A 15,067-nucleotide genomic window follows, 5' to 3' on the forward strand; every position below is an offset into this window, starting at 1 on the left:
CAATTCATCCCACTGCCAAGGTGACGGTAACAATTCAACTTTGATCGCCCAGCTTACGCCTATGCTAATCAAGCTGATCCACCAATCACCATCTGGCTTATGTGGGCCCTCCACCGGCGCACACCATGAGGCCTCCACTCACACTCAGCAAAATGGCCAATGGATGTCAACCCAGTCCTAGTCGAGAGTTGTGACCTGGATGGTTGAATACTGTATATAGCTTGTACTTAAAGATGACATTAATTTCCCTCTCCAAATCTTGAAGTACCAGAAGCCCGATGAGCTCCTCACAATGTCATGCTTACTGTTGATGTGTAAGCATGTGAAGCAATTGTAAGCATGACATTGTGAGGAGCTCATCGGGCTTCTGGTACTTCAAGATTTGGAGAGGGAAATTAATGTCATCTTTAAGTACAAGCTACTAAAGAACATTGCACTATATACAGTATTCAACCATCCAGGTCACAACTCTCGACTAGGACTGGGTTGACATCCATTGGCCATTTTGCTGAGTGTGAGTGGAGGCCTCATGGTGTGCGCCGGTGGAGGGCCCACATAAGCCAGATGGTGATTGGTGGATCAGCTTGATTAGCATAGGCGTAAGCTGGGCGATCAAAGTTGAATTGTTACCGTCACCTTGGCAGTGGGATGAATTGTAGATGAGTGCTCCATATGCATACCAGTGTGTTTTTAATGGTTTTTAATGGTGGGTGATGTGAGACATCATGCTGGGATTTTTGTACGCCAACATTAAAGTATTTTGAATAAGCACATGAAGAGGTCAAGTTTTTTCTGTGGAAATAGTACTTATAGTTGTATACCTGAACCTCTCCTCTAGTGAGTGGTGCTATCATTTCTAAACGTTGGCCACCCGAGTAGGCCTGTTGCACAAAAGTTATTTTTAGTTGTGTTATGTGTGTGTTATATAACGCAACCTAATGCAACTCCCCAGTGTGAAACTAGCCTAAAACAAAATCAAAATTGATTTGCCCAAGTTGAAGCTGCATACAATTTACACGATTGGTATCTCATTGACCAATTTAATGGTATCCTTCCTATCACTCTTACTACAGGGTCACCTTAACATGTCATAGCCCGATGAGCATGGGCCAGTGCAAATACTGCTGTAGGCTCTCATCCCAGTAAAGCACCCAACACCCACTAAGTACTTTCCCTCCAATATAGAACACCCTGAAAAAAAACCTGAACTGTGAGGGATACAGAGGCTGCCATATTTATTTCCTTTAAACCATACCAGATGCCTGGTAGTCCTGCTGATCTCTTTGGCTGCATTAGTATCTGAATCACACACCTGAAACAAGTATGCAGCTTGCAGCTGAAGTCCGACTAGATTAAGTCAGATTTCAGTCAGAAACATCTGATCTGCATACTTGTTCAAGGTCTATGGCTAAAAGTAGAGGTAGAGGATCATCAGGACAGCCAGTTTAAAAGGAAATAAATATGGCAACCAGAGGTGGCCTTAGAGTACGCGGGGCCTGGGGCGAGTGTCATATGCGGGGCCTAGAGATATATGCTGTGGATACACACGTTGTGGAAGCACACACTCTGTATAGGTTAGATAGGTAGGTGCCTCCAGTATAGGTTAGATAGGTAGGTTCCCCGCAGTATAGATTAGATAGGTAGGTGCCCTGCAGTATAGATTAGATAGGTGCCTGCAGTATAGATTAGACAGGTAGGTGCCCCGCAGTATAGATTAGATAGGTAGGTGCCCTGCAGTATAGATTAGATAGGTGCCTGCAGTATAGATTAGACAGGTAGGTGCCATGCAGTACAGATTAGATAGGTGCCTGCAGTATAGATTAGATAGGTAGGTGCCCTGCAGTACAGATTAGATAGGTGCCTGCAGTATAGATTAGACAGGTAGGTGCCCTGCAGTACAGATTAGATAGGTAGGTAGGTACCCTGCAGTATAGATTAGATAGGTGCCTGCAGTATAGATTAGTTAGGTAGGTACCCCGCATTATATATTAGATAGGTGCCTGCCGTATAGATTAGAATAGATACTGTAGATAGGTGCCTGCAGTATAGATTAGACAGGTAGGTGCCCTGCAGTACAGATTAGATAGGTAGGTAGGTGCCCTGCAGTACAGATTAGATAGGAAGGTGCCTGCAGTATAGATTAGTTAGGTAGGTACCCCGCAGTATATATTAGATAGGTGCCTGCAGTATAGATTAGGTAGGGTGGTGCCCTGCAGTACAGATTAGATAGATGCCTGCAGTATAGATTAGATAGATAGGTGCCAGCCTGCAGTATAGATTAGATAGATAGGTGCCAGCCTGCAGTATAGGTTAGATAGGAAGGTGGCTGCAGTATATATTAGATAGGTGCCTGCAGTATAGATTAGATAGGTGCCTGCAGTATAGATTAGATAGGTGCCTGCAGTATAGATTAGATAGAGAGGTGCCTGCAGTATAGGTTAGATAGGTGCCTGCAGTATAGATTAGATAGGTAGGTGCCCTGCAGTATAGATTACATAGGTGTCTGCAGTATAGATTAGATAGGTGCCTGCAGTATAGATTAGATAGGTGCCAGCCTGCAGTATAGGTTAGATAGGTGCCTGCAGTATAGGTTAGATAGGTGCCAGCCTGCAGTATAGATTAGATAGGTGCCAGTCTGCAGTATAGGTTAGATAGGTGCCTGCAGTATAGGTTAGATAGGTGCCAGCCTGCAGTATAGATTAGATAGGTGCCAGCCTGCAGTATAGGTTAGATAGGTGCCTGCCGTATAGGTTAGATAGGTGCCAGCCTGCAGTATAATTAGATAGGTGCCAGCCTGCAGTATAGGTTAGATAGGTGCCTGCAGTATAGATTAGATAGGTGCCAGCCTGCAGTATAGGTTAGATAGGTGCCTGCAGTATAGGTTAGATAGGTGCCAGCCTGCAGTATAATTAGATAGGTGCCAGCCTGCAGTATAGGTTAGATAGGTGCCAGCCTGCAGTATAGGTTAGATAGGTGCCAGCCTGCAGTATAGATTAGATAGGTGCCAGCCTGCAGTATAGGTTAGATAGGTGCCTGCAGTATAGATTAGATAGGTGCCTGCAGTATAGATTAGATAGGTGCCAGCCTGTAGTATAGGTTAGATAGGTGCCTGCAGTATAGATTAGATAGGTGCCAGCCTGTAGTATAGGTTAGATAGGAAGGTGCCTGCAGTATAGTTTATATAGGTAGGTATATAGGTAGATGCCCTGCAGTATAGATTATATAGGTAGATGCCCTGCAGTATAGATTATATAGGTAGATGCCCTGCAGTATAGATTATATAGGTAGATGCCCTGCAGTATAGATTAGATAGGTAGGTGCCCCGCAGTACAGGTTAGAGAGCTAGGTGGCTGCAGTGCTGGGGAGAGCAGGCTTAGTTGTTAAAACTCACGTGTCTTCGCCGATGCTCACAGCTACCATCTAGTTCCTCTCCCAGCATCTGTGTATTGGTAACAGTGCCCCCCTGTGGTGACATGCGGTCACGTCATCATAGGGGGCGCTGTTACCAATACACAGATGCTGGGAGAGGAAATAGTTGGTAGCTGTGAGCATCGGAGACACGTGAGTTTTAACAACTAAGCCCGCTCTCCCTAGCACTGCAGAGGGTGCGGGGCCTCCTCAGACGCGGGGCCTGGGGCGATTGCCCCACTTGCCACCCCCAAAGGCCGGCTCTGATGGCAACCATCATATGCCTCTCACTTCAGGTGTCCTTTAAGTACTTCTAAAACATAATAATTTACCCAAAGTACTGAGCCCCCAATAAAGACAGACACATTGGTACTTCCCACTCCCCATTTTGCCATACTCCCAAGTACTGTACTGCAACACCTCACCAATATACAGAATTGCACGCAGCCTTCTCCTCCCCACGCCCCTCCCCCTGACCCCCACCACCAAAGTACATCATTTTCTAGTATAGCCATTTCTCAGGCACTGCAATCTTCATTTTCAGAATCAAAAATATTTTTTTGTTTGAGCCAAGAATTGCGTTTGGCTCATAGAAGGACACAAGAAGGAGACAGGACACACAGTATACAGCAGAGTAAATACATTAGAGTGTACAATAAACAGCAGTGGCAGCAAGATACATTGAGGACTCAGAGACAATCAAAACTACAAATTGACACTAACAATGGCCATGACTTTAGGGGGTAGCAGGGGGGCCTGGGGTGAGGGGCTTGGGATTTTGTAAAGGGAGTTCAGGAGGTTGGAGAAAAAATAAATAAATAGACTTCATAGTACTAAGTTGAAATAAATGACTGTCTTTGTTCCAGGAAAACATGAAGCACTTTATAGACGTAGTGCCTCTCCATATTCAGCAGACAGTGAAAATACAGAAGTTCTGGTCTTGGGATATCACGAAGATGAGCTGCATAAACCATATCATACTTACACCAATGGTGAGATTGTAACTGGTCTTCTAAATAGCATTTATGTATATAAAAGAACAGCATGGCGGCACAGTGGATGGTATGTTTGCCTTGCATTGCTAGAGTCCCAGCTTTTAATCAGATTTTGATGAATATTATGTTTGTCAGTATAAGGCAAGCATGTGAGGGGGGGGGGGGGGGGGCTCTGGGTGCAAAATGCAGCTGGATAATCATTGTCTAGAGAACAGAAGATCAGTCGACACTAATTTTATAGCTCTTCTAACACTTTTACTACTATTAGCACTATTAGATAAATGATCTCCAAGACAACAAGTTACAGCCCCTCTCCAGGCTTTCTTATTCTTTCCAAGCTCTATTTCCCTCCCAAAAATTATACAGTATAAGATTAAAGTGTTCCTGTAGTGGCTTACAGACCCCTGTCTGGTAGCGACGCTGTGTAGTATACAGGATTGCAACTTACCTTTATAGCACTGGTTGCTCTCATGAACAGGCTCTACTAAACTCTGGCAGGCTACCATAGTTGGATAAGAATCCTACAATGGACTTGGCTATTATCCTCCCACCTCCACATGCTATGTGCCCAGCCCCACACACAGGTGATGATGTCACCAGTGGGCCAAAAGGGGCATGGGTGTAGCAGGAGTGGGGGTTGCTGGGTTTCCAGACCAAAAAGCCCAGCTAAACACTAAAACTTACCGACACTCCATAACGCCTTACCAGTGAGAAAAGCCAATGCTACAAAAGATGTAATGCTGGGAATACACCGTTCGTTTTTAAGCTGATAAGATGGTTCGATAGCTAATTTCCGACATGTCCGATCTCCCTCGATTCTTTGGCCGCTCGTTTTGAGATAGAAGTGAATGGAAAAAAATAAGAAAAACGAGCAGAAGATAAGAGAATCAAGAGCTGAATTGAGAGGCAAAAACGAACCGCGTATTCCCAGCATATAAGGCAGTATATTTTACAGTCCTGCTGCCAGATAGGGAGATTGTGACCCATTACAGGGTCACTTTAAATGTAAAAAAATATATTTACAATTATTTTTATTTCTGTATAAGCAATATTAGTCATGTGACACCCTGCTGTTGTGTGTAGTGTGCAAAGTACAGACAGACTTCCCAGCACTGACTGTGGTTAGCCTGACTCACACAAACCATGCCCTCTACTCCAGTACCTGTGTTAACCCCTCCAGTCCCCCGATGGATGGGTATTAAGTGGAATCTCAACTACACCCCCTCCTTTATCCTGATTGGAAGGGATATGGAATATTAGTTCAGCCATGTCTCTCTCTTCTCAGAAACTTTTGTTCCTCCACTGGACTCCAGGGAGTGTACCCCATAGACCAGGGATAGTCATGTGACCACAACACTTTTGCAAATCAAAGCCATGGGTGAGGTTCTCACATAAAGACAATGCCACACATACATTTTGCTTGCACGTCATGCTGTTTTGAGAATAAAAAATGATTTTTACTGTAAAATTCTATAGTTAAGAGCTGTAAATTTTCACGGAGTTCACTCATTATGTAATCTTCCTGTGACCCTGTAATGTAAAAACTTTTATCTTAGGGGAGCTTAGAGGCAAAAACAACATTTTATTGTCTAAAAAAATTGTCAGCCAGGTAAGATGACTGTGAGAAAACGTGGAAAAGCTGCCGCGAGTGCTCAGGATAAGGCGGCTGATTCCGCGTTCAACATGGCAGATTTCGCGTCCGACGCGGCGGTTTATATGCATAGGCCTACTTCTGTCCGCATGGCGGAACGCGGAGAAACCGCCGCGTGCTCGGATAGCGGTGCGGCTGGTTCCGCGTCCGGCACAGCGGATACATTGCAAAACAGATCTGGTGTGGCTGGGACTGATAGTCCACACAGGTTCAGAAGGACGCGCGCACGCGTTGAGAGGCAGAGCTTTTATGACAGCCAGAAAGGTGTCAGCTGACCAAGCCGGTCAGCTGACAATTTTACCATTTCCCATTGGTCCTGCACTTAGGGGAGGCGCTGGAGAGCGCTAGGGTATATATACTGGATGCTGGTCATTTCTCTGGTGTCTGCCGTTGCGATCACTACGTGGTAGCACTCAGACCTTTTGCTAATCTGTGTTGTTATTCTCTGTTATACTTCAGACTAGTTCCAGGGTGTTGATGATCAAGGAACTCACACCCAAGACTAGGGAATTGTATTATCGTTCTGTTATACTTCAGGCTAGTTCCAGGGTGTTGATGATCAAGGAACTCACACCCAAGACTAGGGAACTGTATTATCATTCTGTTATACTTCAGACTAGTTCCAGGGTGTTGACGATCAAGGAACTCACACCCAAGACTAGGGAACTGTATTATCATCCTGTTATACTTCAGACTAGTTCCAGGGTGTTGATGATCAAGGAACGCACACCCAAGACTAGGGAACTGTATTACCTCTCTGTTATATATCAGACTAGTTCCAGGGTGTTGATGATCACAGAGCTCACACCTAAAGAATAGGCATTGTTAATATCTGTTATGACTTCCTGCTTTCCTGACCACTCTCTTGATCTCTGAATTGGTACTTCGCTATATCTGATACTCTGTTGCCAAACTCTGCTTGTCCTTGGATTCCGTTTCTGTCTCCTGTCTTTGTACCTGATCTGTCTTGTCTGTTGCCGACCTGGCCTGTCCGACCTCGAGAACTCTCTCCCCTGTTGGGAGATAGTTCACAGACCTGTCAGTGACACTTCACCTCGGGTGTCACTCACACTCTGGTCCTTTCCACTCACTGCCTGGCTCCGCACCTTGGGGAGCCTCAGGCCATTGGAAGGAAGCTGTTCTTTAGGCAGTATCTCCTACTGCCTTGCACCCCCTGTACGGGTGCTTTCCTCAAAGTATTACTGTTGCACCAAACACTCAGTTATTACTCAGGTGTCCAGAGGTTAGAGATATATCTGATTATCGGTGATACTGCAGATCATCTATAATCGGGTATATATCTGTATTCTCGGTGATACTGCAGATCACCGGTAATCAGATTCTCTCTGTGTTACACCGATCGTTACAATGACGCTATAGGTAAGTATGTTAAAATTTAAAAACAATAATGGTGCACAAGCCAGCCTGGGGCCCCAGGAACTCTCACTGCCCGGGGCCCCAGAACCAGCATGCAACACCATATGTGAGCGCAGCCAAGCCCTGGATCTGCCACACCCAGGAGCTTGTCCCCAACTGCTCTGAAACTTACCAAACACACAGGAGAAACTCACTTCCCAAACAGTTCTCTGCTGCTTATATAGAGCCTGCAGGCTGCTTGTAAGCCAATCAAGAAGTGCACATACACATGACACCTAGTCTGCAGTGATTGATTCAAACAGAAGCTGAGCTACTCAGCTAGTCATAGGAGAGGGTTTCAGTTGCATATAGACAATGGCTATATGGCCAGCAGGGGGCACCAGCGTGCAGGATATACCCTCTCATCTGCCCCCCTCCTAACTAAACTGCATGGGAATCTATATTAAAATTTAAAAACAATAATGGTGCACAAGCCAGCCTGGGGCCCCAGGAACTCTCACTGCCCGGGGCCCCAGAACCAGCATGCAACACCATATGTGAGCGCAGCCAAGCCCTGGATCTGCCACACCCAGGAGCTTGTCCCCAACTGCTCTGAAACTTACCAAACACACAGGAGAAACTCACTTCCCAAACAGTTCTCTGCTGCTTATATAGAGCCTGCAGGCTGCTTGTAAGCCAATCAAGAAGTGCACATACACATGACACCTAGTCTGCAGTGATTGATTCAAACAGAAGCTGAGCTACTCAGCTAGTCATAGGAGAGGGTTTCAGTTGCATATAGACAATGGCTATATGGCCAGCAGGGGGCACCAGCGTGCAGGATATACCCTCTCATCTGCCCCCCTCCTAACTAAACTGCATGGGAATCTATATTAAAATTTAAAAACAATAATGGTGCACAAGCCAGCCTGGGGCCCCAGGAACTCTCACTGCCCGGGGCCCCAGAACCAGCATGCAACACCATATGTGAGCGCAGCCAAGCCCTGGATCTGCCACACCCAGGAGCTTGTCCCCAACTGCTCTGAAACTTACCAAACACACAGGAGAAACTCACTTCCCAAACAGTTCTCTGCTGCTTATATAGAGCCTGCAGGCTGCTTGTAAGCCAATCAAGAAGTGCACATACACATGACACCTAGTCTGTGTGTTTGGTAAGTTTCAGAGCAGTTGGGGACAAGCTCCTGGGTGTGGCAGATCCAGGGCTTGGCTGCGCTCACATATGGTGTTGCATGCTGGTTCTGGGGCCCCGGGCAGTGAGAGTTCCTGGGGCCCCAGGCTGGCTTGTGCACCATTATTGTTTTTAAATTTTAATATAGATTCCCATGCAGTTTAGTTAGGAGGGGGGCAGATGAGAGGGTATATCCTGCACGCTGGTGCCCCCTGCTGGCCATATAGCCATTGTCTATATGCAACTGAAACCCTCTCCTATGACTAGCTGAGTAGCTCAGCTTCTGTTTGAATCAATCACTGCAGACTAGGTGTCATGTGTATGTGCACTTCTTGATTGGCTTACAAGCAGCCTGCAGGCTCTATATAAGCAGCAGAGAACTGTTTGGGAAGTGAGTTTCTCCTGTGTGTTTGGTAAGTTTCAGAGCAGTTGGGGACAAGCTCCTGGGTGTGGCAGATCCAGGGCTTGGCTGCGCTCACATATGGTGTTGCATGCTGGTTCTGGGGCCCCGGGCAGTGAGAGTTCCTGGGGCCCCAGGCTGGCTTGTGCACCATTATTGTTTTTAAATTTTAATATAGATTCCCATGCAGTTTAGTTAGGAGGGGGGCAGATGAGAGGGTATATCCTGCACGCTGGTGCCCCCTGCTGGCCATATAGCCATTGTCTATATGCAACTGAAACCCTCTCCTATGACTAGCTGAGTAGCTCAGCTTCTGTTTGAATCAATCACTGCAGACTAGGTGTCATGTGTATGTGCACTTCTTGATTGGCTTACAAGCAGCCTGCAGGCTCTATATAAGCAGCAGAGAACTGTTTGGGAAGTGAGTTTCTCCTGTGTGTTTGATAGGTAAGTATGTTAACTAAGTAGAATATGCGATAAAACAAAGGTTTAAAGGTTGGGTCAGACGGACGGCTGTTGGTGATTGTCCCATACTTACCACAGGGGATCCATCACATCGTAATTGAAATTAATGGGAGTGTTCATCTCGCATTGTTTAGGCCTTGTTCACATTATAATTCGCCATCGCTATCACAAGGCTATTTTTAGAGTGACTTTTGCTTAGAAAAGCGCTTTTATAAGCGCTTTTCAAAGCACTTTTGTGCAGCGATGATTTTTTTCACTTCCAGACGTCATTCAGGAAGTGAACTCTTTGACCTGCAAATGAAAATATTCAATGTATTTATTAATGAAAGCGCTCGGTTTTTCAAGCGCTTTGCGATTTGCCTATACTTTCTATTGAATCGCAAATGCTCAGAAAATGGTGCAGGAGCGCTAAAAAAGGGCGAAATCGCTCTTAGTGTGAACAAGCCCTTACTGTCATTTACTGTTGCTTGGTCAAGTGAAGCAGTCAATCAAGTTTTCACAGACACTGCATGCAGCATTTCGTATTCGATTCCATTTGTGGGTTCCATTGAACTCTACTAAGGCTCTAGCCATGACATGAAATGAAGACAAAAGACATGAAATGCTTTTCTGGGCTGTACCAAAAAAAAGATGAAACGAGCTGCTGGGAGCCATCCATGCGAACCATTTCTTGTTCAATTTTGCTTTAGAAAAGTGAATACTAATTAACACAATGTTTTGTTTTTATTCCAGGCAGTGAGCATGAAGAAATACTGGAGTTGAGAAAAGAAGATTTGTGTACTGTTAGTCCAATCAAAGAAAATATCATTTCAAATTCTGAGCAGAATGGAATAAATTCCTTAATATATGGTTCTTCCAGAAAATCCCCAACTTGCATGAGGTAAACAATTATACATGACTGGATTTTCATTTTAACATGAGAAACAACTTCTTTGTACTTTATGTGAGCAGATAAGAACTGTATCTGTTGTATAGGGGAAATGTATTAATAGCAGCTCACAGTTTGCAGTGAAAATCCTGTGGTAAGTGAGGTAAATAGAGCTGGTGACAATATAATGAATTGGCTAAAGAATGCACCCAAGAGATAATTTATCAACCAAAAGCGCTGAAAAAGTGTTCCTATAGCAGCACCTCCAAAGAATGAGCAGAGCCAGAAACAGTAAATCTCAGTGTTCATTACCTCAGAAATGGTAAATACTGTATGCGGTACAGCTTAAAGAGAATCTGTACTCTAATATTCTTACACTAAAAAGCATACCATCCTATTCCTTGTTTTCTCCTGTGCCCCTCTGTGCTGTTTCTGCCACTCTCTGCTGCAATCCTGGCTTGTAATTAACAGTTTTAGGCAGTGTTTACAAACAAACTAACCAGCTTGTGATAGGCTCACATAAACAGAGTGTGTGAGTCATACAGAGTGTGCAGGGGGCCTGCAGAGGGTGTGTATCGCTTCTATCCAATCACAAGCAGCCCTGCACATTCCACACATTCAAGCCTTAGCCCGACAGACACGACAGAGGAAAGGAGATAAGATTTATTACATAGACAGTGCAATTAGGAAAGGCTGCAGTAAGCCAGAGCACATTAGAACAGGCATAGGAACTTATAGGATAGAAGAACTAAGGCTGAAAAATTTGTTACAGAGTCTCTTTAATGAATGCTATCCACTGAGTGTGATGCACAGGTATAGAACAGCGGGGTCATGATTTGTCAGTGAGGGAGTCCATTATGTAGAGGTGTAAAAAGTGGCACCTTCTGTATTATAATTGACTCTAGGTTTCATACATCTGTAAAGGTGCGTACACACGCACTACCAGCGGCAACGACGGGTCCGCCGGACCCTCCCGCTGGGCGGTTTTTTAGCCGACAGTAGCGCGTGTGTACCCGCTGTCGGTGGACTGATAAGGCTGTTTCTGAACAATCCGCTGAGCGGATCTTTCAGAAAAAGCCTTATCAGTCCGCCAACAGAGTGTACACACGCACTACTGTCTGCTAAAAGACCGCCCACCTGGAGGGTCCGGCGGCCCCGTCGCTGCCGCTGGTAGTGCGTGTGTACGCACCTTAAGAGGGATGATTGGTGTCTAAGGGGCAGGATCTTGGCATACACAGCTGGACTGATCCAGAAGGCAGGATACAGGAGACAAGGCACAGTACTGAGCCATTGACTGTGGGGGTGTCCGGATTATAGAGCATTCATTATTAGTCACAGACGTAGTCAAGCAAGTCCAAGGCACTCAGGAGATGTCCACTGGTGGTACCTAGAGCTGCAACCAAGTACCCCTACTGGAGAGCACTGGAACAGCAGCCAAAGACACCTATTGGAGAATAGTAGAGTTATGAGCTGTGTTAGCCATCAGTAAAAACAAGAAGTTTTGAATCAGGATAATACAATTTATTGGCTAACTTAAAAATATAAGAGTAAGCAAGCATACTCTTATATTTTAAGTTAGCCAATAAATGGTATTATTACTGATTCAAAACTTCTTGCTATTGAGGAATACTGAAAATTCAGCAGGAGGTACAGCAGCTTCATAACACTTACCTTATCCTTATCCTAGGTATACAGATTTATTGATTAGGGACTCTTTATTATAAGATGTGCACATGTAAGCATAATTAAGTACTTTTGTTCAATTAAATATTTTTTTTTTATAGGAAACAGGTTTCTGTATTGCCAAGACGTCCATTTGCTCCAAAGAGTATTGCAGACTTGAAACATGGTGATCTAGTGAAATTCATACGTCCAGGTGGCAAAATAAGCAAGGGCACTATACAGTATAAGGGTCACCTACCTGGCAGAGAAGAAGCATATCTGGGGATTGAACTGGAAGGAGGAGAGTTCGGAAAACATGACGGTGTGTTCCAAGGAACGCGATACTTCCTGTGGTAAGAGACAGGAAATTTCCACATAGCATTGTAGTTTAAAACTCTGATAAAAACTCCACAATAGGCCCGTTTGAAAAAAAAATGCATTTGCATCAAGATAAACAGTCAGTAACTGTCAGTAAATAAGGGCAAGTTTACAATAAAACGGGACAAACCCTTAAAAAAAAGGAAAGTGTGTGTGTGTGTGTGTGTGTGTGTGTGTGTGTGTGTGTGTGTGTGTGTGTGTGTGTGTGTGTGTGTGTGTGTTTTCTCTCGAGTTTTCTCACAGGAGATATTTTGTCACCTTATCTACAAAATACCTTTTCAGTACATAGCAAGTGAAAGTGTAATGAAAATTATATAAGGAGTAATTTCAAACTTAGAAAGTTAATTGATTCCAGGGCAGAGATGGATTAAAGGACAACTGTAGCGAGAGGGATATGGAGGCTGCCATATTTATTTCCTTTTGAGCAATACCAGTTGCCTGGCAGCCCTGCTGATCCTCTGCCTCTAATACTTTTAGTCATAGCCCCTGAACAAGCATATACAGATCAGGTGTTATTGTCAGATCTGACAAGATTAGCTGCATGCTTGTTTCAGGTGTGATTCAGACACTACTGCCACCAATAGATCAGTAGGGCTGTCAGGCAACTGGTATTGGTTAACAGGAAACAAGTATCACAGCCTCCACGTCCTTCTCGCTTCAGTTGTCCTTTAAGATGCGATGGGGCTCTAGACAAGGTAGTAGATTTGGAACCCCTTTGTGGTCCTCTTGGTAAGCTGAAGTGGAGAGAGGTGAAAGAAGGTGGCTCGTTGGACCCTTGACACCCACTAGGCCCCAAGCACCTGCCTGGGTTGCCTGGTGGATAATTCTGCTCTAATCTAGGGTCATTATTTACAAATAAATTATGCTAAGAACAGTTAGATTCTATACTGTTATGTGACGGATGTCCTGCTTTTATATTTGTACACAAATACCTGGTGGAATAAGTCAAGCTTAAAGGGAACCAGAGATGAACAATTCACACAAAATAAACATATCAGTTGATAGCTTGTAAAGAATAAATGCTCTACCTGATAATTTCGCCACTCTGGTGTGCCTTTTTGAGTGTTTTTTATCCATTATTGCTCCAGGAAATATCCAATATGGCCGCCGGCTCATACCTATTCTGCTTACGGGTTATGAGTTGTTCTGGATGTGCTGTCTAGCCTCTATGAGACTATAGACAAGCAGGGCTGCTGCTGCAGGCTTTCATGTGTGTGCTTTCATTATTCTGGTATGCTGTGTGGCTGCCTGTAAGAAGTGTCTCTCATACAAATGAAACTGCATACAGTAGATAATGACTGGCTGCACAGTGCACACAGATACACTTGTCTGTTTCAGAGCTTCTTTCTCGGCAGCAGCAGCCCCTCCCATGTCAACAGCTCTGAGTAGGGGGCCAGGAGGGGGCAGGCTTGGGCTTGAAAAGACTCCACAGAAGAATGACTCAGCTATAATGATTCCAGGTCAAACCTAGACTGAATAGTCGGTGGATTCTTATCACAGTTGATAACAGATAGATTAGACTGAGAAGAGTAAAACTAAAAGCAGGGTAGGTGTTTACTGTCATGTTCCCACTGATAAATGTAATAAAATACATGAGGGTGCTTCGTCTCTGGTTCTCTTTAAGATCTGGTATCCTCCTCATGTCTGGCCATCTGGTCCTGACATAGAGGTGGAACAGCACAGTAGTCGATATATACTTTTCCAGCAAGTAGTAGATATACATTTGCATTTCTCCATGTTTTTTCCACTTTAGTGTATATATTGTTTGTCTTTTCTCTGCTTTTTGACTATATATGGTACTTCTTTCTTTACTTATCCAGCCAAGACTGCCAGTGAAAAATACCTTCTCTTACTTGGTGGTGTTAAAAAAAAAAAAAGGTGAACAAGTTTTTAAAACTGAAGATAAATCATAGCAATCCATGCTCTTATCACCACCCTTTATAAATAGGCCTCTTGGATGTGTTTATTTGCCGATAGCCTTGTACGTAAACTATAAGGATATGCTGTTTGCTAATTTGGATACATTTATGTTTTCCTCCAACAGCAAACCAAATAAAGGAGTGTTTGTAAATTTCAGCAAAGTTATCATGGCTTGGAGTTGACAGTGACAGTCTGCTGAAGACTCTTCTTGACAGCTGGAAAGAGAAAGCAGTTGAATTACAAATGAAGAGTGTTTTGTGACTCCTACAGCTACATGGATGATCACTGCAGTACTTATGTTGTCACTTAGAATTTATTGAGCAAAGCACAAAGTGTTTCCCCATATCTGTTGATTTGTTATTTTTAAGTTATTAAGCTGAGCACAAAGTGTTTCCCCAGTTCTGTTATTTTGTTTGTTTGTTTTTCTTTTTTGTTTAAGTTATTAAGCTAAGCACAACATGTACTCTACACTTCTATTACTTTGTTTTTTTTAGTCTACATATTTTGAATAAACATACTGTATTTAATCTATGTAGTCAGTCACCTTATTTCTCATCATCTGCAAAGGTTGATTTTTCAGGTATACAATTTTCTGTGTTATGTGCCTAAACTGATCTACCTGCTTTTAACTGGAACATTTTGCAACTATCATCTGGATCATATCAGATCACAGTGACAGTCAGTTACAAATAATCCAGATCAGGACAGCAGGATCAACTATGTCCCTCAGTTTGAAGATATAAATTAGTCATACTATGTTAGATATGCTTATGGA

At 43.9% G+C, this 15,067-nt stretch overlaps 1 protein-coding gene across 3 annotated transcripts in view; it reads left to right on the top strand.

Moving 5' to 3' along the window:
- LOC137544225 (golgin subfamily A member 6-like protein 7) overlaps positions 1–14,683 on the top strand; it is a 61,665-nt gene extending 46,982 nt beyond the window's left edge. For 2 of the 3 annotated variants that reach the window (XM_068265278.1, XM_068265280.1), the window contains 4 exons: positions 4,275–4,400; positions 10,197–10,344; positions 12,117–12,347; positions 14,417–14,683. In XM_068265278.1, coding sequence (XP_068121379.1) covers positions 4,275–4,400; positions 10,197–10,344; positions 12,117–12,347; positions 14,417–14,474 — 563 coding nt within the window. In that variant the 3' untranslated portion in view covers positions 14,475–14,683. The remainder of the gene's footprint in view (positions 1–4,274; positions 4,401–10,196; positions 10,345–12,116; positions 12,348–14,416) is intronic. The other variant, XM_068265279.1, reaches the window with a different exon arrangement.
- Positions 14,684–15,067: the final 384 nt, after the last annotated feature.

Source organism: Hyperolius riggenbachi, chromosome 2 (assembly GCF_040937935.1).
Source record: "Hyperolius riggenbachi isolate aHypRig1 chromosome 2, aHypRig1.pri, whole genome shotgun sequence".
NCBI classification, from domain to species: Eukaryota; Metazoa; Chordata; class Amphibia; order Anura; family Hyperoliidae; genus Hyperolius; species Hyperolius riggenbachi.